At 45.1% G+C, this 19,289-nt stretch overlaps 1 protein-coding gene across 1 annotated transcript; it reads right to left on the reverse strand.

Moving 5' to 3' along the window:
* Window positions 1-12,444: 12,444 nt before the first annotated feature.
* On the reverse strand, window positions 12,445-16,731 carry LOC128687927 (iodotyrosine deiodinase-like). Its single transcript, XM_070081573.1, has 6 exons — window positions 16,533-16,731; window positions 15,441-15,540; window positions 14,690-14,820; window positions 14,062-14,187; window positions 13,698-13,888; window positions 12,445-12,914 (listed from the first exon to the last, which is right to left on the reverse strand). The coding sequence occupies exons 1-6, from the start codon at window positions 16,705-16,707 to the stop codon at window positions 12,732-12,734; spliced, it is 906 nt and encodes a 301-aa protein (XP_069937674.1). The 5' UTR covers window positions 16,708-16,731; the 3' UTR covers window positions 12,445-12,731.
* Window positions 16,732-19,289: the final 2,558 nt, after the last annotated feature.

Here is a 19,289-nt window from a genome sequence, read left to right on the forward strand (position 1 = left end):
AAGGAGAGAGATATAAAGAACAGAGCGTATACCACCTATGTAAGTGGATACGGGCTGCTGTGTAATGCAGCGAAGTATGAATAAATAGCTGATGGTACGGAATATCAGTGCGGAGAAGAAGGGCACTTTCATTAAAGGTCCCATCAGGAAAAGGATCTGAAGAATACAATAAATTATAGCCTGAGATGTGAGAAATAACAGCAGAGTGTAATTTTGGTTCCTGTAAGCAAACACCAACAGGGGCAAACTGGGAGAGTAACATCTGAAGCTCACCCCGATTACCCCTGAGGCCGCGTATATTCCACTGTAAAAAGGCCATGATTGGCAATGATAAAGATACTTGAAATCCGCAGGTAAGGGTTCCTACGGACTAGAAGGGTTAGAAAAGTCCACATGCGGAGGCAGTGGAAAATGTTCAAGCAGCGAAGGAACGGTGCGCTGTGAAGAAAGGAGTTGCGCAGATGGAGCAGAGGAGAGAGAAAGAGCGGAAGGTGGATCAGTGTCCATTGATGGTTTGGTCTCTGCAATATATTCAGAGATTGCTTCAAGTGTTTCGGAATTCAGAGATGTCGTATGGGAGACAATATTGGGAATGGTAGGGGGAGGATGAGTAAAGATTGGAACTGTATTGGACTGTACCAAGGTAGGGGGGGGGGGCGAAAGGGTGGAGGGAACTGGAGAAGCGTGGCAGGGGACAGAAGAGACAGGAACCTGGGAGGTGGCAGAAGAGGAAGAAACTTGGGAGGGAACAGGGGAGGAAGGTACATTACGAGGAGGAGGGTGAACCTCTGCACTTGTAACTGAGCCAGTGAGAGGGGAAGAACTAGGGACAGAGACAGGGAGGGTAAAATGAGGAGGTGGAAGATGGGTAGGAGGTGTTACCGGACCTTTTTTTGACTTTTGAGAAGTAGAGGGACGATTGGGAAGAGGTGTCGTACGAGGTCTCGTCGATACTGAGGCTTGTAAGAGAGAACTCGAAGAAGCGAGATTAGACTGAGGCGTTGAAGTAGGGACGTCTGAGCCGAGGACAGCAAAAGGATTAGATACAGGAGTGATTATGGGAGAGGTAACCACAGAGGTGGGTGTAGAAGATGGGATACCAGAAGTGGGGGGACGTTTTGAAACACGGGAATAAGAAACACGTGGGAGTCTCCCTTGGAGGCGGAGATGAGAAACTGCCATGGCATAAGGGAGACCTTCTGTCTCTTTGAGGTAACGGATTTCCCGCTCGTTTAAATAGACCTGACAACGGCGAGAGTACGAAGGGTGAGCCTCATGACAGTTAAGGCAAGAGGGAGATCGATTGCAAGACGTATTAGAATGGTCATCGGCACCACAGACTGGGCATTCGGCGATAGATCTGCAATATTTCGCTGGATGGCCAAATCGCCAGCAATTTCTACACTGTTGTGGTGTAGGGATCACCTTTCGAACTTGTAACCGATGTCCTGCTATATAAACGGAGGATGGGAGTTCTCGGCTGTCAAAAGTTAAACGAGCCACATTGCTAGGGTATCGTCTCCGCCCACGGGCAGGAAGAACGTAAGTGTCTACCTTGAGGATTGGGAGATCTTGGAGTTCCAGCTGTTCTAGAATGTCGGTGCCACATGTCTGGAAATTTTGTTGAACTATGGTATGGGGCAGAATAACGGTACCACTACAAGAATTGAGGGAATGATGTTTTTCAAGGGTGACAGGAACAGTATCTATATGGGAAAGACGAGAGAGCTCACGAGCCTGGGTAGCATTCTGTACGGTAATGATGCGCGTACCGCTCTTAAGAGCATGAAAAGAAATATCTTTACCAACATGGCGTAGGAGTGCCTTGCCAATACTATGGTCAGAAAGATAGGCAGTAGAGGAAGTTGGTCGTAAAGTGAAGAATTTAGTCCACTGTTCAGTCTGAAACTGAGCGTGGAAAGGTAGTGAAGGACGTGTCGATCGTTTCTGAGAAGAACGAGAAGGTGAAGGTGGAGAAGTATCATCAGCAGGTAATTGTCGTTGACGTTTAGGCGTGGGACCAGAGTTGGTCCGACGTGGAACGGGTCGGCGATTTGAAAATTGCCGCACCGTAGAGGGAGAGGCCGGAAGCATAGTCAGAGGAGAGCGAAGGTCTGATAAATCGAAGGAGTCAGTCGAGGCCTCAGTACCTGAAGCGGGTGAGGAAACAGCACCGGCAATAGGTACAGAGGCATGAGGAATGTCTGAAGAGTGGTCCAAAGACGAGGCGGGGTCAGAACGGGGTGCGGTATCAAGAAGGGGCCCGGGGGTACCAGGTTCATGGACTAGGGCTGCCATGGTTAGGTTACTTCTTTCTTTTTGTTTTTAAGAAAAAAAAAGAAAGAAGAAAAGAAAATAAAAATAAAAAAAAGAAAAAAAAAAAAGGGGGGACCGGGGAGGGATAGTTCCTAGGAGGAATGAAAGGGCCAGAAATCTCCCTCCGCGCCCAAGAGGACTCGACACCGCTAGTAGCGCAGATGCAGCATGGAACCCGTGCCATACCCTACCCTTCATGCCAGTAAACCAGCAATCTGGGATAGCAACCTCACATCTGCCGAGCTACCTCGGTGGACAAAAGAGAGGGCGGCCGGATATCCGCCACAAAGCATACCTCCTTCAGCCACCACCCCCGGAATCCGAAAGGTGGCTTCCAGAGATACACCCGTCGCCCAAAAGACACCCAAAGCTACTCCGGGATACCGGAGAGGGATCGGGACATCCCTAGGCAATCCAGATTCCACGGCAAACTACGCCACCGCCAAGAAACCTCAACGGAATGGGATGGACCCCGGTGTCCTTTCCCCTACCTAGGAACTAGCGCGCCTGTGGGAGAAATCACGAAGGCTAAAAAGAGGAAGGGCAAAAGGGAGGGGTGAGGAGGAGGAGGAGGAATGGAAAAAGGGGAGGATGGGGAGGATGGGATAGGGGAGGGGAGAATGGGGGGTAATTAGGTTCGGTCTGAGGAAGAAGACCGACAGGGCTAATTCCTCAGACCAAGAGCCTCTTCACCACGCCAAGGAGCCCCCCCCCGTATGGGAGACAATATTGGGAATGGTTGAGTAAAGAGAACTGTATTGGACTGTACCAAGGTAGGGGGGGGGGCGAAAGGGTGGAGGGAACTGGAGAAGCGTGGCAGGGGACAGAAGAGACAGGAACCTGGGAGGTGGCAGAAGAGGAAGAAACTTGGGAGGGAACAGGGGAGAAAGGTACATTACGAGGAGGAGGGTGAACCTCTGCACTTGTAACTGAGCCAGTGAGAGGGGAAGAACTAGGGACAGAGACAGGGAGGGTAAAATGAGGAGGTGGAAGATGGGTAGGAGGTGTTACCGGACCTTTTTTTGACTTTTGAGAAGTAGAGGGACGATTGGGAAGAGGTGTCGTACGAGGTCTCGTCGATACTGAGGCTTGTAAGAGAGAACTCGAAGAAGCGAGATTAGACTGAGGCGTTGAAGTAGGGACGTCTGAGCCGAGGACAGCAAAAGGATTAGATACAGGAGTGATTATGGGAGAGGTAACCACAGAGGTGGGTGTAGAAGATGGGATACCAGAAGTGGGGGGACGTTTTGAAACACGGGAATAAGAAACACGTGGGAGTCTCCCTTGGAGGCGGAGATGAGAAACTGCCATGGCATAAGGGAGACCTTCTGTCTCTTTGAGGTAACGGATTTCCCGCTCGTTTAAATAGACCTGACAACGGCGAGAGTACGAAGGGTGAGCCTCATGACAGTTAAGGCAAGAGGGAGATCGATTGCAAGACGTATTAGAATGGTCATCGGCACCACAGACTGGGCATTCGGCGATAGATCTGCAATATTTCGCTGGATGGCCAAATCGCCAGCAATTTCTACACTGTTGTGGTGTAGGGATCACCTTTCGAACTTGTAACCGATGTCCTGCTATATAAACGGAGGATGGGAGTTCTCGGCTGTCAAAAGTTAAACGAGCCACATTGCTAGGGTATCGTCTCCGCCCACGGGCAGGAAGAACGTAAGTGTCTACCTTGAGGATTGGGAGATCTTGGAGTTCCAGCTGTTCTAGAATGTCGGTGCCACATGTCTGGATTATTATTATAATCAAGGGGGAAGCGCTAAACCCGGAGGATTATACAGCGCCTGGGGGGGGATGTTATTATTATTATTATTATTATAATCAAAAAGAAGCGCTAAGCCACAAGGGCTATACAGCGCTGCAGGGTAGGGAAGGAAGCAAGGGAATTGGATGGCAGGAGGGAGGGGGGATGATCAGCAGGTTACAGAAAACAGCGGGGCAGGGGATAGTACGGGGGTAGAGGGTAGCAAGAGATACAAGTAGAAAGGGCTGAAAGTATCAGAATTTGTGAAGTAAGTCGGTCGTTGTCAAAAAGTCAATAAGAGAGTCCGGATGAAAGGTGGGTCCATCAGCGAGAAGGGAAGGTAAAGAGAGAGCAGCGGGGCGAAGACGACGACAGAGGTAAATTCTGCGTGCTCGTTGATAAAGTGGGCAGTCCAACAGAATGTGGCTGACTGATAATGGAGCTTGGCAATTCTCACAGAGAGGAGCAAGACGCCTCTCCATGAGATATCCATGAGTAAGACGAGTATGGCCAATGCGAAGACGGGAGAGAGTAGTCTCCCAACCTCGACACTGGTGATAAGAAGACGGCCAGTAACCTATACTCGGTTTAATAGACTGAAGTTTGTTGCCGAGCATAGTAGACCAACGTTGTTGCCAACGGGTGTGAAGGTGGGAAGATATTACAGCAAAATAGTCCGTACATGGAATACCTCTGTAAGAAACTGGTAGGTCATGTACTGCTGACCGCGCAGCAGTGTCTGCCTGTTCATTGCCCTGTACGTCAACATGACCAGGGACCCAACAAAAAACAATATCTTTATGCTTAGTAAAGATGCGGCGTAGCCAAAGTTGGATACGGAGGACTAAGGGGTGAGGTGTATCAAATTTTTGTATAGCCTGTAAAGCACTAAGGGAGTCTGAGACAACCACAAATGATGACACAGGCATAGATGCAATACGGATAAGTGCTGTAAGGATGGCATATAATTCAGCAGTAAAAATACTAGCTGAAGATAGTAAATGCCCTTGTACGACGCTGTCCGGAAACACTGCTGCGAATCCTACGCCGTCAGAAGACTTAGAGCCATCTGTGTACACAGCAATGGCATGAGAATGAGAGTGAAAGTGGTCAAGAAAAAGAGAGCGGGAAGCGACCGTAGACAGTTGGGCTTTCGAGCAAGGGAGGGAGAAAGAACAGACTCGAACAGCTGGGACCTCCCAGGGGGGTAGGGAAAAGTGAGATGCTACATGTACATAGAAAGGTGGTAGTTGAAGAGAAGACAAGAGCGAATGAAGGCGAAGAGAGAAGGGACGGAGTAAGCAGGGGCGGCGAACAAATAAAGAATGTCTACTAATATCAGTGACCATTCTATAAATGGAAGGATTGCGGAGATCATGAGAGCGTACATAGTAGCGCAGGCAATGGGCATCACGGCGATCGGATAAGGATGGAACGTTCGCTTCTGCATAGAGGCTTTCGACAGGGGAAGAGCGACAAGCACCAAGGCATAAACGTAATCCTTGGTGATGAATGGGGTTAAGGCTAGAGAGAGTAGCAGGAGATGCCGCTGAATAGATCTGGTCACCATAATCAAGTTTCGATAAAATAAGGGTGGAATGTAGGTGAAGGAGGGTTCGACGATCAGCTCCCCACGAAAGATGAGCAAGGGTTTTAAGAAGGTTCAGCCGGCTGTGACAAGTTGCCTTCAGAGAGGTAATGTGAGGTTTCCAGGATAACCTACGATCAAAGAGGAGGCCCAGAAACTTGACTGTATCACGTTCAGGGATACGTGAGCCATAGAGGTACAAAGGATGATCAGAGATGACAGAGCGTCTAGTGAAAGTGATTTGGTGGGTTTTAGTGCTGGAAAATTTAAACCCATGTGTGGTGGCCCAATTGGAAACACGGTCGACTGCATGCTGGAGAGAAACTGTAAGGAGGTGACAGTCAGCGCCTGCACAGGCAATAGCGAAGTCATCAACATAGAGTGATGACCAAATATTTGATGGAAGACTAGAGGCCAAATCATTAATAGCAAGGAGAAAAAGTGTTGTGCTCAGAACACATCCGGGGGGGACACCTTCAGCTTGGATAAAGTCCGGGGAGAGCACATTATTAACCCGAACACGGAAATGCCTGTCAGTTAAAAAGTTCTTAAGGAAGGATGGTAGATTGCCTCGAAGGCCTAAGGAGTGGGCTTGGGCTAAAATATTATACCTCCAAGTTGTGTCATATGCCTTCTCAAGGTCAAAAAATATGGCAATAACTGAGTGGTTATTCGCAAAGGCATTACGAACATACGTATCCAAGCGCAGTAAGGGGTCTATGGTAGAACGTCCCTTACGAAAGCCATATTGACGAGTGGAGAGACTGTTGTGTGTCTCTAAATACCACACTAAACGTCTATTTACTAGACGTTCCATTACTTTGCAAACTGCACTGGTAAGAGCAATGGGACGATAGTGGGAGGTTTCATGTCCCGTAGTGCCTGGTTTGCGGAAAGGGAGAACAATGGCGGATTTCCACAGCTGTGCAAGAACTCCTTGTGACCAAATAAGATTGTAAAGGTGTAATAGGACTGCAAGGGCTGACTGATGTAAATGTTGTAGCATACGAATATGAATGTCGTCGGGCCCAGCTGCCGATGATCGACAAGCTGAGTGTGTTGCCTCCAGTTCTTGAAGTGTAAAAGGCACATTATACTGTTCTTCTCTGAGAGAAGAAAAGTCCAAGGGTGCTAACTCTCTGGCAGACTTTGAGGAAAGAAATGAGGGGCATAGATGGAGTCCCTGAGAAATACGGACCAGATGATTGCCAATTTCATTGGCAACATCTAGTGGGTTTGCTATATCAACACCGGCAACCCGCAGAACAGGAGCCGGGTCAGGAGAATATTTACCACTCAGTTTTCGTACTTTTTTCCAGACTGCACTCATAGAGGAAGCAGAGGTGATGGTGGAGACATAATCTCGCCAGCAAGTGCGTTTAGCGTCACGGATGACACGGCGAGCGATCGCACGCTTCTGTTTAAAATCAAGGAGTCGCTCTGTGGTTCTATTGTACCGGTACCTGCCCCATGCAGCGCGTTTCAAACGTACTGCACGAGCACAAGCAGGAGACCACCAAGGCACGCATTTCTGAGAATGCCTGCCCGAAGTTTGGGGTATAGAATGAGAAGCTGCGGTGAAAACGGAGGACGAGAAGAGGTGTAAAAGCTCATCGATGGAGGACGAAGAAGGAACCTCTTTAAAAACAGTCAGGTGTGAGTAAAGGTTCCAATTTGCCCGATTAAATTGCCAGCGTGGGGTGCGAAGAGGTGGCGAATATGAAGGGGAAGTAAGAATGATTGGGAAATGATCACTGTCATGTAAGTCCGGGAGAACAGACCAAGTAAAGTCTAATGCGGCGGAGGAAGAGCAAACTGAGAGATCGATGCAAGAGAGAGTATGAGTCCGAGGATCAAAATGGGTGTGAGTACCTGTATTTAAAACATGGAGGGGGTGGGTGGCAAGAAAAGCCTCTAACTGAATTCCACGGGAATCACAGTGAGACCCTCCCCAGAGGAAATGGTGGGCATTAAAATCACCAAGTAACAGAATCGGTGGCGGTAATGACGAAACAAGGAAGGCAAAATCCGGAATAGATAATGCCCGAGAAGGAGAGAGATATAAAGAACAGAGCGTATACCACCTATGTAAGTGGATACGGGCTGCTGTGTAATGCAGCGAAGTATGAACAAATAGCTGATGGTACGGAATATCAGTGCGGAGAAGAAGGGCACTTTCATTAAAGGTCCCATCAGGAAAAGGATCTGAAGAATACAATAAATTATAGCCTGAGATGTGAGAAATAACAGCAGAGTGTAATTTTGGTTCCTGTAAGCAAACACCAACAGGGGCAAACTGGGAGAGTAACATCTGAAGCTCACCCCGATTACCCCTGAGGCCGCGTATATTCCACTGTAAAAAGGCCATGATTGGCAATGATAAAGATACTTGAAATCCGCAGGTAAGGGTTCCTACGGACTAGAAGGGTTAGAAAAGTCCACATGCGGAGGCAGTGGAAAATGTTCAAGCAGCGAAGGAACGGTGCGCTGTGAAGAAAGGAGTTGCGCAGATGGAGCAGAGGAGAGAGGAAGAGCGGAAGGTGGATCAGTGTCCATTGATGGTTTGGTCTCTGCAATATATTCAGAGATTGCTTCAAGTGTTTCGGAATTCAGAGATGTCGTATGGGAGACAATATTGGGAATGGTAGGGGGAGGATGAGTAAAGATTGGAACTGTATTGGACTGTACCAAGGTAGGGGGGGGGCGAAAGGGTGGAGGGAACTGGAGAAGCGTGGCAGGGGACAGAAGAGACAGGAACCTGGGAGGTGGCAGAAGAGGAAGAAACTTGGGAGGGAACAGGGGAGGAAGGTACATTACGAGGAGGAGGGTGAACCTCTGCACTTGTAACTGAGCCAGTGAGAGGGGAAGAACTAGGGACAGAGACAGGGAGGGTAAAATGAGGAGGTGGAAGATGGGTAGGAGGTGTTACCGGACCTTTTTTTGACTTTTGAGAAGTAGAGGGACGATTGGGAAGAGGTGTCGTACGAGGTCTCGTCGATACTGAGGCTTGTAAGAGAGAACTCGAAGAAGCGAGATTAGACTGAGGCGTTGAAGTAGGGACGTCTGAGCCGAGGACAGCAAAAGGATTAGATACAGGAGTGATTATGGGAGAGGTAACCACAGAGGTGGGTGTAGAAGATGGGATACCAGAAGTGGGGGGACGTTTTGAAACACGGGAATAAGAAACACGTGGGAGTCTCCCTTGGAGGCGGAGATGAGAAACTGCCATGGCATAAGGGAGACCTTCTGTCTCTTTGAGGTAACGGATTTCCCGCTCGTTTAAATAGACCTGACAACGGCGAGAGTACGAAGGGTGAGCCTCATGACAGTTAAGGCAAGAGGGAGATCGATTGCAAGACGTATTAGAATGGTCATCGGCACCACAGACTGGGCATTCGGCGATAGATCTGCAATATTTCGCTGGATGGCCAAATCGCCAGCAATTTCTACACTGTTGTGGTGTAGGGATCACCTTTCGAACTTGTAACCGATGTCCTGCTATATAAACGGAGGATGGGAGTTCTCGGCTGTCAAAAGTTAAACGAGCCACATTGCTAGGGTATCGTCTCCGCCCACGGGCAGGAAGAACGTAAGTGTCTACCTTGAGGATTGGGAGATCTTGGAGTTCCAGCTGTTCTAGAATGTCGGTGCCACATGTCTGGAAATTTTGTTGAACTATGGTATGGGGCAGAATAACGGTACCACTACAAGAATTGAGGGAATGATGTTTTTCAAGGGTGACAGGAACAGTATCTATATGGGAAAGACGAGAGAGCTCACGAGCCTGGGTAGCATTCTGTACGGTAATGATGCGCGTACCGCTCTTAAGAGCATGAAAAGAAATATCTTTACCAACATGGCGTAGGAGTGCCTTGCCAATACTATGGTCAGAAAGATAGGCAGTAGAGGAAGTTGGTCGTAAAGTGAAGAATTTAGTCCACTGTTCAGTCTGAAACTGAGCGTGGAAAGGTAGTGAAGGACGTGTCGATCGTTTCTGAGAAGAACGAGAAGGTGAAGGTGGAGAAGTATCATCAGCAGGTAATTGTCGTTGACGTTTAGGCGTGGGACCAGAGTTGGTCCGACGTGGAACGGGTCGGCGATTTGAAAATTGCCGCACCGTAGAGGGAGAGGCCGGAAGCATAGTCAGAGGAGAGCGAAGGTCTGATAAATCGAAGGAGTCAGTCGAGGCCTCAGTACCTGAAGCGGGTGAGGAAACAGCACCGGCAATAGGTACAGAGGCATGAGGAATGTCTGAAGAGTGGTCCAAAGACGAGGCGGGGTCAGAACGGGGTGCGGTATCAAGAAGGGGCCCGGGGGTACCAGGTTCATGGACTAGGGCTGCCATGGTTAGGTTACTTCTTTCTTTTTGTTTTTAAGAAAAAAAAGAAAGAAAAGAAAATAAAAATAAAAAAAAGAAAAAAAAAAAAAAAGGGGGGGACCGGGGAGGGATAGTTCCTAGGAGGAATGAAAGGGCCAGAAATCTCCCTCCGCGCCCAAGAGGACTCGACACCGCTAGTAGCGCAGATGCAGCATGGAACCCGTGCCATACCCTACCCTTCATGCCAGTAAACCAGCAATCTGGGATAGCAACCTCACATCTGCCGAGCTACCTCGGTGGACAAAAGAGAGGGCGGCCGGATATCCGCCACAAAGCATACCTCCTTCAGCCACCACCCCCGGAATCCGAAAGGTGGCTTCCAGAGATACACCCATCGCCCAAAAGACACCCAAAGCTACTCCGGGATACCGGAGAGGGATCGGGACATCCCTAGGCAATCCAGATTCCACGGCAAACTACGCCACCGCCAAGAAACCTCAACGGAATGGGATGGACCCCGGTGTCCTTTCCCCTACCTAGGAACTAGCGCGCCTGTGGGAGAAATCACGAAGGCTAAAAAGAGGAAGGGCAAAAGGGAGGGGTGAGGAGGAGGAGGAGGAATGGAAAAAAATGGGGAGGATGGGATAGGGGAGGGGAGAATGGGGGGTAATTAGGTTCGGTCTGAGGAAGAAGACCGACAGGGCTAATTCCTCAGACCAAGAGCCTCTTCACCACGCCAAGGAGCCCCCCTTGAAGAGGAGAAAGATTGGAAAATTGACATTCTGTCGAGGGGGTAAAATATCATGGTCCAAGCTGAGGAAAGGGCAGGTGTCAAAAGGGCCACTCGAAACTCCAGCACCAAAGTCAGGCAACGAGTGTTTGCCCAAAACTGGTACTGGGTGATTTTAAAAATATCTGGCCGTGGAGTGGGGAAGGGGAATCCGTTAAGGGCGTCGCAGGAGTAGTGGGCCTTGTAGGAGGCAAAACTTTAACTGGACTATTTTTTCTTTTTCAATAAAAGAGGGCCAGCTCCGAGAAAGATTATATTCTCCACGTCCATGAATAGACTTGGAGTAACTTAGTTGTAACTGCTCGCTACCCGGTAAACCAGTTCCACCGGGATAGAACTTACCACATTAACCGAGGCAGGATCAGCCAAGAAGAGTTGGAAGACCCGAAATACCAGTAGTATCCCTTTTGGCTGCCGCCACCTGGAACCAAGACCTTCCTGGAACACTCCCGTCATCCAAGGACACACGAGGCAGCAAATCATAGCCCTATTGTGGCCCCCGATGGGGGAGCCGGCACACTGACATACCAATTCCCATGGCAAACATTACCACAGAGGTCCTTATAAGAATTCCTCTCTCTCCCAAATAAAAGGGGGGAGGGTAGTGTACTGCAGTGCAAACCAAGATGTCTGCTTGGTAGAGTTAGATTTTCATTATGAATCTGTCATCATTAAAATTTTACTAATTTATAGTTACATGGGGTGGGGGAGAGAGCACTAAACCTCCGGGGGAGGAGGGGGGTCATATAAAATCTAAAAGTGGAAGGCAATCAGGTTAATTTTAAGGAAAGTGGTAGCAAGTTCCTGGGATGAAGAGCCCTTAACCAAGAACTTTCTTTGAGATTCAGTAATTTAAACAAAAATGCGTTTATGTAACACTTAGAAGTAGTTTTAAGTTGTCCTAACAATCAAATTTACACCCTAAACGTCCTAGGAAAAACTAAAAGTTAAAATTATTCCGTTTCATAATTCGGCGTCATCGGCTTATGTCGGGACTTGTAAAGGGACAATATTCACTTGCCGAAAGATGCTGCGTTCTAAATTAACCAAGCAGCCTGTGGCAAGTAAGATACTCCTTCCTAACAGGCTCTTACCTCTAACAACTCTCAATCATGGATGTTGGGGATTGAGACAGAACCAAGGAAGAGCTTTTCCCTGACAGACTCAGTGCAAAAAGAGTCTAAATCTCTTCGGATGGAAGGAAGAAGAGGGGAGGGGAGAGGTTTTTGTCCAAATAAACCAGTCTATGTTAAGGTGCAGAATATAGTTTAAAAAATGTAAATTTCTTGGCAGTATAAAGTAGTTACCAGGAAGTGAGAACCCACCAATTTTAATTTAGAATTTGTAAAAAAAAAACACCAGTAAATTTACAGTCTTCAAACTTTCCTCTGGGGGGGGGGGGAAGGACTGGCAATTAAGGTGATTTAAAAAGGGTATTTTTAAACAGCTCTGCACTTTCAAATTATGAAAGGAAAAACTGCACTAATGAAAATTCTGTACAAAAGTTGAAACCTATGAGAGAAAAAAATAATCTTGACAATCTGGAGGTCACTGAAGACTTGTGATGGGTTGAGAGGTCACCTGAGTGACACCGCTGGGGGGGGGGGAGGGAAGGTTCAGACTGAAGACTTACCATTGTTATCTCCTGTGATAAACACTTAGGTTTATGAAACTAATTTCAAATATTTGTTTATTACCAAAGAACATGTTAAAAAATAATTTAAATTACATATACACTAAGAAATTCAATAAAAAATTCTGTATGCACAATAAAAAAATGAAACGGAGCAAAAAAAAAAACTCAAAGAATACCGGCGAATAAAAAAAACCCTCAAAGGTCAAATTAAAACTTAAAAAATGTATTAATTCTACATGGAGACCCTGGTTATTAAGCTTTCATACACGTTACTGAAGCGACAAACTTTCAACATTCACACATTTAAAACGTCAATGCAGAACAGCACTAGACAACAGTCATGATCTGGTCTATGGGTTTGCGGTGTAGCTCCGGGACTGTGGCATCGGGGGCAGGATAACCCACAGGCAACAACAACACAAGCTTCTCGTTGGGAGGACGCTGCAGCAGCAGCCTCAAGGCTGGACCACAGTTGAGCGGCGTCGATGTCAGGGTCGTCAGCCCAGAAGCCTGGAATATATAATTTTAAGTTTATAACTAAACCGATTCCTCTCAGTTGAAAAGTTATCCCATGAAGTTTTTAATTCCCCCCCCCCTACCAGGAGTCTGTGCAATGGTGCTTGAACCTTCAACTAAATTCTTGTGCTGGGAAGATGGCCTCTTAGCAGAAAAAACTAGTAAATAAATAAAAACTTTCAGTACAAATTAAACAGTAATTTTCAGTTGCAAATACTAACCAGTTAAGATTAAACTCATTGTTGAACCATGATGTGTGAACCCAATAAAACATTTGTGCCTCTGATGTATTTATTTTGCTGAATGAAAAGTTAAAAGACGTTTAAGAAAGGGTATTAGAGGGAAGGGGGGGGGGAACCAGCATAAAATTTATCAAAGCTTATTAATGCAGGCAAATTCCTAGGCGCAAAAATTGAGTTTAAAGACTGCCGCAAAAATTCAATGAAAATTGTAGACATGCCATGTATTAAAATGAGATAGTGACCCCCCCCCTCCAGGGAGTCACAGCGCCTGGCTGGGGAAGTGAGGAAGATGAGTCAAGATTACCAAGTGTTGCTCGCCAGGTATTCTTTAGCGAGGAATCTTATTTGATTTGAGAGGACAGTGAACTCCTTTGACCAACACTTCTTCCTGGGGGTAAAGGTCTAATTATAAAAGCCATACTTGTGGCACGAGAGTAAAGTGTGCTTGCCTGTTTTCCAAGCTGGTCTACTCGAGATAAGAGCCCCTCCCCCCCATCCTGCCTAGAACACTGCATAAGATTACAGCAACACTCACGTGGATGGCACTTAAAAGTATGCCGCTGGCGAGACCAGTAGATATTTCGTTGTAGTAGTGGTTCCTTCTACGGCCGTCTGGTAGAAGCCCATAGGTCTGTTTGAACACTAGGATGAGCCAGGGAGCCACCGTCAGGTATTCTTTCACCCAGTTAGTCTGGAATCCCTTTAGATCTCTCACCCATTCTTTACCTGCAGATATTTAACACTAGTCTTAATAAAGGCATAGTCTAAATTTTCCGTGAATACGGTACTTAGCTGAAAAATTATCACACCTGGCTACCTTTTGATTTAGCCGTGATATCACAGGCGAAAAAAATGACATCCTGCTAAAACTACTATGGCATTTTATCTAGCTTACTAACCCATTCTTTTCGTGTAGTTAATCTCTTCCTCTGTCTCCACGATGGTCCTCAGCTCCTGCTTCACATTAGGGTCACATACAGCCACGAATGTCCAGGGTTCAGTGTGCGCCCCGGACGGTGCCGTGCCTGCAACATTTAACAGGTTATTACAAGTAACCATTGTTAAGTTACTGTTTACCCTAATGTTAAAGGGGACAAGGTTAAAGCTAAAAAGTTTAAAAGGTCTTATCAGCAGCAGTGATTTAAGTCACTATCACGGCACAAGGTCAGACTGCTGTGGATCACTAGTGTAGTGGCAGCAGGGAAAATTAAACCAAATTCAGTGGTATGTTCAAGAGCCAGTGATAAGGCGTAATAAACTTAAAAAAGGGCAACAAATTAGTCTAACCCTTTAGCCAACCATACAAGATACTACAGAAAAAAAGATTGTGTGGTAATTTACTTTCACCCACCTAGGATCTTCAATATTTAAAATTAGCTATTTTTTGAGGCAGTCATTTCAGTCTTAGGAAGATGTCCAAGAATTTGTTGTCAATGGTTTAAATCACTTCATCTGCGCCTTAACACGAAATTTCTAGAGCCGATTCTGATAGTGTGTCAGGCAGAAGATAGTCAGTGTTGAACTTACCTGCCGCCTTGATCACGTTTTCTATGACTTCACGGGGGACTGGAGCAGAGCTGAAGAACCTTATTGTCCGTCGCTGCTTCATCAAGTCGTAGAAGTCTTGAGACTTCTTTATACTTTCCTCTTTAGATAAACTGAACCACACGATTATGCGAGCACAGCGAGGCAGGATGTTAAGAAACAGGGTGGGGAGAGAAAGCAAAATGAAAATTAATGCCACACTTCAGGCTTAAAATTTAGCGTGAATATCTTTTAAAGCTACTGGAGATGTTGCCTAGTACAAACTAGTTTATAGATACTCATTTGAACAGTAGATTCTTAACATTGGGTAATACGTAGCAATAACCATATGATCTTTGCTAAAATTATTTCCAACCATTACTTAGTAGTCTACGCCATAAGCCAAAATGCATTAAAGGTATTCACAAGGAAAGCTGCCCATGTGCTCTCCTCCAGATCATTGCAACGCTGTTCAATAGACAGTGGTGTTCCATTTCTTTTCCAAAGATACGAGGCTGATAATTAAGAGTAAACTTACCAAGCAGAGATGTCCAGTAACTAGAGCTCAAGAAATCCCACTACTCAATTAAAATCATATTTAAGATTAAAATATTTTAGCTCATAATAGTTAAGCTGGTTAATTCGATAAGTCGTAAAGGAAATGCGATGTTTTGAAATTATTAACTGCCCAAAATATGGGGATAATACTGGTGAAACTGTTGTTTCTTGAATGCCGTAGTGGCCTGAGACTTACCTGTTGAAGGTGAAGGGGATTTGCTTCAAGTCTTCAGGCCACAAGGGGTCCACCATGTTGCTGGTCTGAGAGTCTTCCTCAGCCTCACTGGGAGCACACACTGCAAGACTAGCCATTACTACACTAAAAATACCATGCACAGTAATTTTTATTACCAAAAGCCCGTAATAAATAATTTTGCAAAACGATTGTCTAATTGTAATATAGGCCCTTCCACCCCCCTCCCCCCTGGCAGATTTAGAATTCTCGTTAGCTACCACGTTTGTCCAGAGTTAATATTTTAAGACAAACTAGACATGGAAGACAAGGGTTACATACGAAGATTTACATTGGATATGTTACCCATCTTTTGGAATTAATTTTAACGTTACAGGCCCACTAGACGTGGGCATGGAGCAGTGTATCAACCAGAATCTGCTGTACAAGATCTTCAACTTTCAGAGAAAACAGCCGAAGAAACTACACGAAATCTTTAGCTATGTTTATTGCACTAACCTAAATGTTACAAGTGTAATTTTAATCTGAACAAATATCTACTACAGATTCAAAAGCCTTAAAAGCTCTTAATCTTATTTAGAGAATTTTTGAAGATCCACAGACCTAATTTTATTTTCAAGACTTTTACCATTAGAAGGTATCCAATATCTTCACTTTTTTCCAACAGTTTCACTGACATAAAAGCCTCAGCTTGTGTAATGTTGTGGGGAAAAGTATGAATTAAGAAACAGATTAATAGTAAATGCTACCGGTTCTTAGAGTAAGAATATGTGATGTAATTAGAGGGTAATTACTGATGTAATTAGTTTGATGTAATTAGAGGACTTCAGTACATAAGCTTTATAATTAAGAGGTTGCAGTTTAATATGCAAACATTTACCTAATAACTACAGTACTTACAGAAGTTTTGGTTAAAGTTTTATTAAAGCAACTTCTCAATAATCCTCCGAAGGAAGAGAAAATAAACTTCTCTTATCTAAAGCAGTAAATGAGCACGGAAAACTATAGTGTCTAAGTCAAAGTGCCTCAGTTGTAGGCTACCCATGAGGTATTCTGGTGTCTTACACAAGACTTTTACTAGACAATTTGACGTACCTGTGATTTTGCGTATCACTTTCTTGGGCCGGTCATTAGAAGATGAAAGATAACTTTTGTAGTGTGCTGAGCGGCGGACAGCCAGTCTTATGAGCACCACCACCAGGCAAGCTACAGTCAACTCCAGCCAGTTAGTGGCCAGGAAATGAGCCATGTACCCCGTTGCAAGACCCATGATCTGTGAAAAAATTAGCAGCGAGATGAAATTTTCCTACTTTTTAAATAAAACTTTTGGCAGAAAGCCATAGAAATTTTGTATGTAGTCTTCCACTGCGAATGTTGTGAACTATGTTAAGTGTTGCTGGGATGAAATAAGATTTAGATGGCAGTTCCTGCAATTATTTTGTACTTTCATAAGTGTTGACAGAATGGTCCTTAAAGTTTATAGAAGAATAGACTCAAAGTAGACACACCAGTAGTTTAAATTTTGATTAATAAGGAATAAATGGTAAGTACTACAGTAGGTACTGACTCCGTGGTAGGCAAAGCCTATGTAGATAAATTATACAAGGGCAAAAATTTATGCATGCAGTTTAAAGGTGTAGAAAAAACTGCGTGACTTACGGACCAAACATATATAGTGACCTGGGTGAACTTCAGCGATAATTGCTAAAAGGATTAGGTACGAAAAATAAAGCCGAATTTATTGGAAAAAAATAGAACAGCGAATTTCTTAAAAAGTATATTTTTCTCAACACTGATGGAGTCAACTAGAGGACACTGACCGATTCTGACAAACAAGGAATTAAGAATTCTTAAAGCCAGAAGTTTTGAGGCAGCGATAACAAATAGTTGTGTCATGGAATTTCGCAAATACCTAAAGTTAAAATATATTTTTCAGAGCATAGTAAAAGCTGACCAAGGCTCATAGTACTAATAGATTTGACTAAGCAAGTTAACCTAGAACGATAAATAGTGCCCGAAGGCCTGAGCTTGCTACCATCTACAGCTCATAAGACTGCCATCCCCACGAGACCCTTTGAGGCGGGGTAGATGGCAGACCAGAGGCCTAGCTTCTCCCTACGAGCCCCGTGAGGGCGGGGAATGTGGCTAGGCCTGGGGACACTTGGTCCCAAAGATGAGGAGGTACTTGTACCTCCTCCCATGTGAGACTGAAGTCTCGAGACACTCCCCAGATAGGGAGCCAAGGCCGGGTCACCACTACTTGGAAAAGACCCGGGCCGGTATAATACCGGCTAAAAAAAAAAAAAAAAAAAAAATTAAGATAAATAATTTTTAAAAAGTTTGGGTGAAAGGAATTTGCAGGTATATCACAAGGCGAGAGGGGGAGGGGAGAGGTTACCTTGTCGATTAATATTCATTTTAAGAGTAGAAAATTAAAAAAATCAACTTAAGTGGGGGGAATCTAGAGTGAAGTGTATAGGAAAAGAGAGGAACAGAAGTCACTTTATAGACTTGACCGTCACTGGCAACGTTGTCATTAATGAAATTTTACAGCTGAACTAAACCACGGAACGGGTTGGGTTTGATCCCACAGTCTTAATGACTCTCGTCACGGGTTGAAACCCCACCCGTTCCGTGGTTTGTTCGCAATCTTGTTTCAAACTTCCAGCTTTCTTGGCAAAAATTGTTGATACTCCTATTCTCTGTGGTTTCCCCCCTGCACATACGTACTATCAACCTTAGGCTATTCGGGGTCCTAAGTCACTGTGACCCTTGACTGAAGTGTACAGATGACAGTAATAAACAAAATATATAAGCAACAATTCGTAACCAAGGTTGGAGGAATGTCAAGAACTCGTGAAAGTCATCTGCAGAATTTACTTAATTAAAAATGTTGATCTTCCAGTTCTGTAAGAATCAATGTCAAGTCTTTTAATTGAAGACGAAGTTACCCAGCACTGGTACAAGATTAAAATAAAAGGAAAATGCTTAAAATATCCGCGTGTAAGCTACTTGTTACCAGGTGTGAGTGAAGCATTTTAGTAAGGTCGTCACAGACGCTCTAGATCAACTGCACACAAGTATATCCAGGGAATAAAATACACGTTAAGAATGTGGGGTGGAGTATTTTGTTGAGCGGACGTTTCGCTCACTAGGGACTAAGGAAGAAAGGATAATTTATGAAGCTTCTAGTGGACGAAACGCTTGGTCAGTACACTGCCATGAAATGTATGCTGGGCCTTCATTAAGTTTGATTAAGGCTACACACAATCACCATGTTTAAGAAAGCTTTTATTCTTAGAACAGTAAAAAAAAAAAAACCCCCGTTTAAACAGGTCTCATTCAGGAAAGGGAGGGGGATGGGATGATAAACCCAGAGATAATCAGGCTTCAACCAAAGAAGGGCAGATCTTATGAAGTCGTTGTAGTAAAACCCTATTTAACAGGAGTGAACAACCTCATTTGCGTCATTTGAGAGGAGAACGCAAGACTGGTTTGGAGTGAAAGTATTCTCTAGACTACGGTAGAGATTTTAAACCAGGAGGACCCCAAGCTTGGGGTGACAAGACACCTGGTTGCGGGTCAGCTACCTCGGTATGGTGATGCGTTATATACACTTCCTGAAAGTGGATAAAGTTTATATGGGTTGCGTGCAGGAGTTTCCTGCAAGACACAGATCTCCACATGAATAAATTTTTGTTCATTAGTCTCTTCTTCGCCGGAATACTATCGTGGAGTCATGCAAGCTGCCTAAATAACATTCCTCTATAAAAATGAAGAATCTTACGTGCAACACCTGAATGTCTTCCAGCTGAAGCTTCAACTAGTTACCATCAATTCGTAACTAGAAAA

This window comes from Cherax quadricarinatus, unplaced genomic scaffold (assembly GCF_038502225.1).
Source record: "Cherax quadricarinatus isolate ZL_2023a unplaced genomic scaffold, ASM3850222v1 Contig3176, whole genome shotgun sequence".
NCBI classification, from domain to species: domain Eukaryota; kingdom Metazoa; phylum Arthropoda; class Malacostraca; order Decapoda; family Parastacidae; genus Cherax; species Cherax quadricarinatus.

Bases quoted from the DNA above. Each gene is read 5' to 3' on its own strand.
- LOC128687927 (XM_070081573.1), bottom strand. From the start codon at position 16,707: ATGGGTCTTGCAACGGGGTACATGGCTCATTTCCTGGCCACTAACTGG. The intron at 15,541-16,532 runs GTACGTCAAATT...CTAGTCTTGCAG, and splicing joins AGTGATACGCAAAATCACAG to TGTGTGCTCCCAGTGAGGCT. The intron at 12,915-13,697 runs GTGAGTGTTGCT...TATATATTCCAG, and splicing joins TACTTTTAAGTGCCATCCAC to GCTTCTGGGCTGACGACCCT.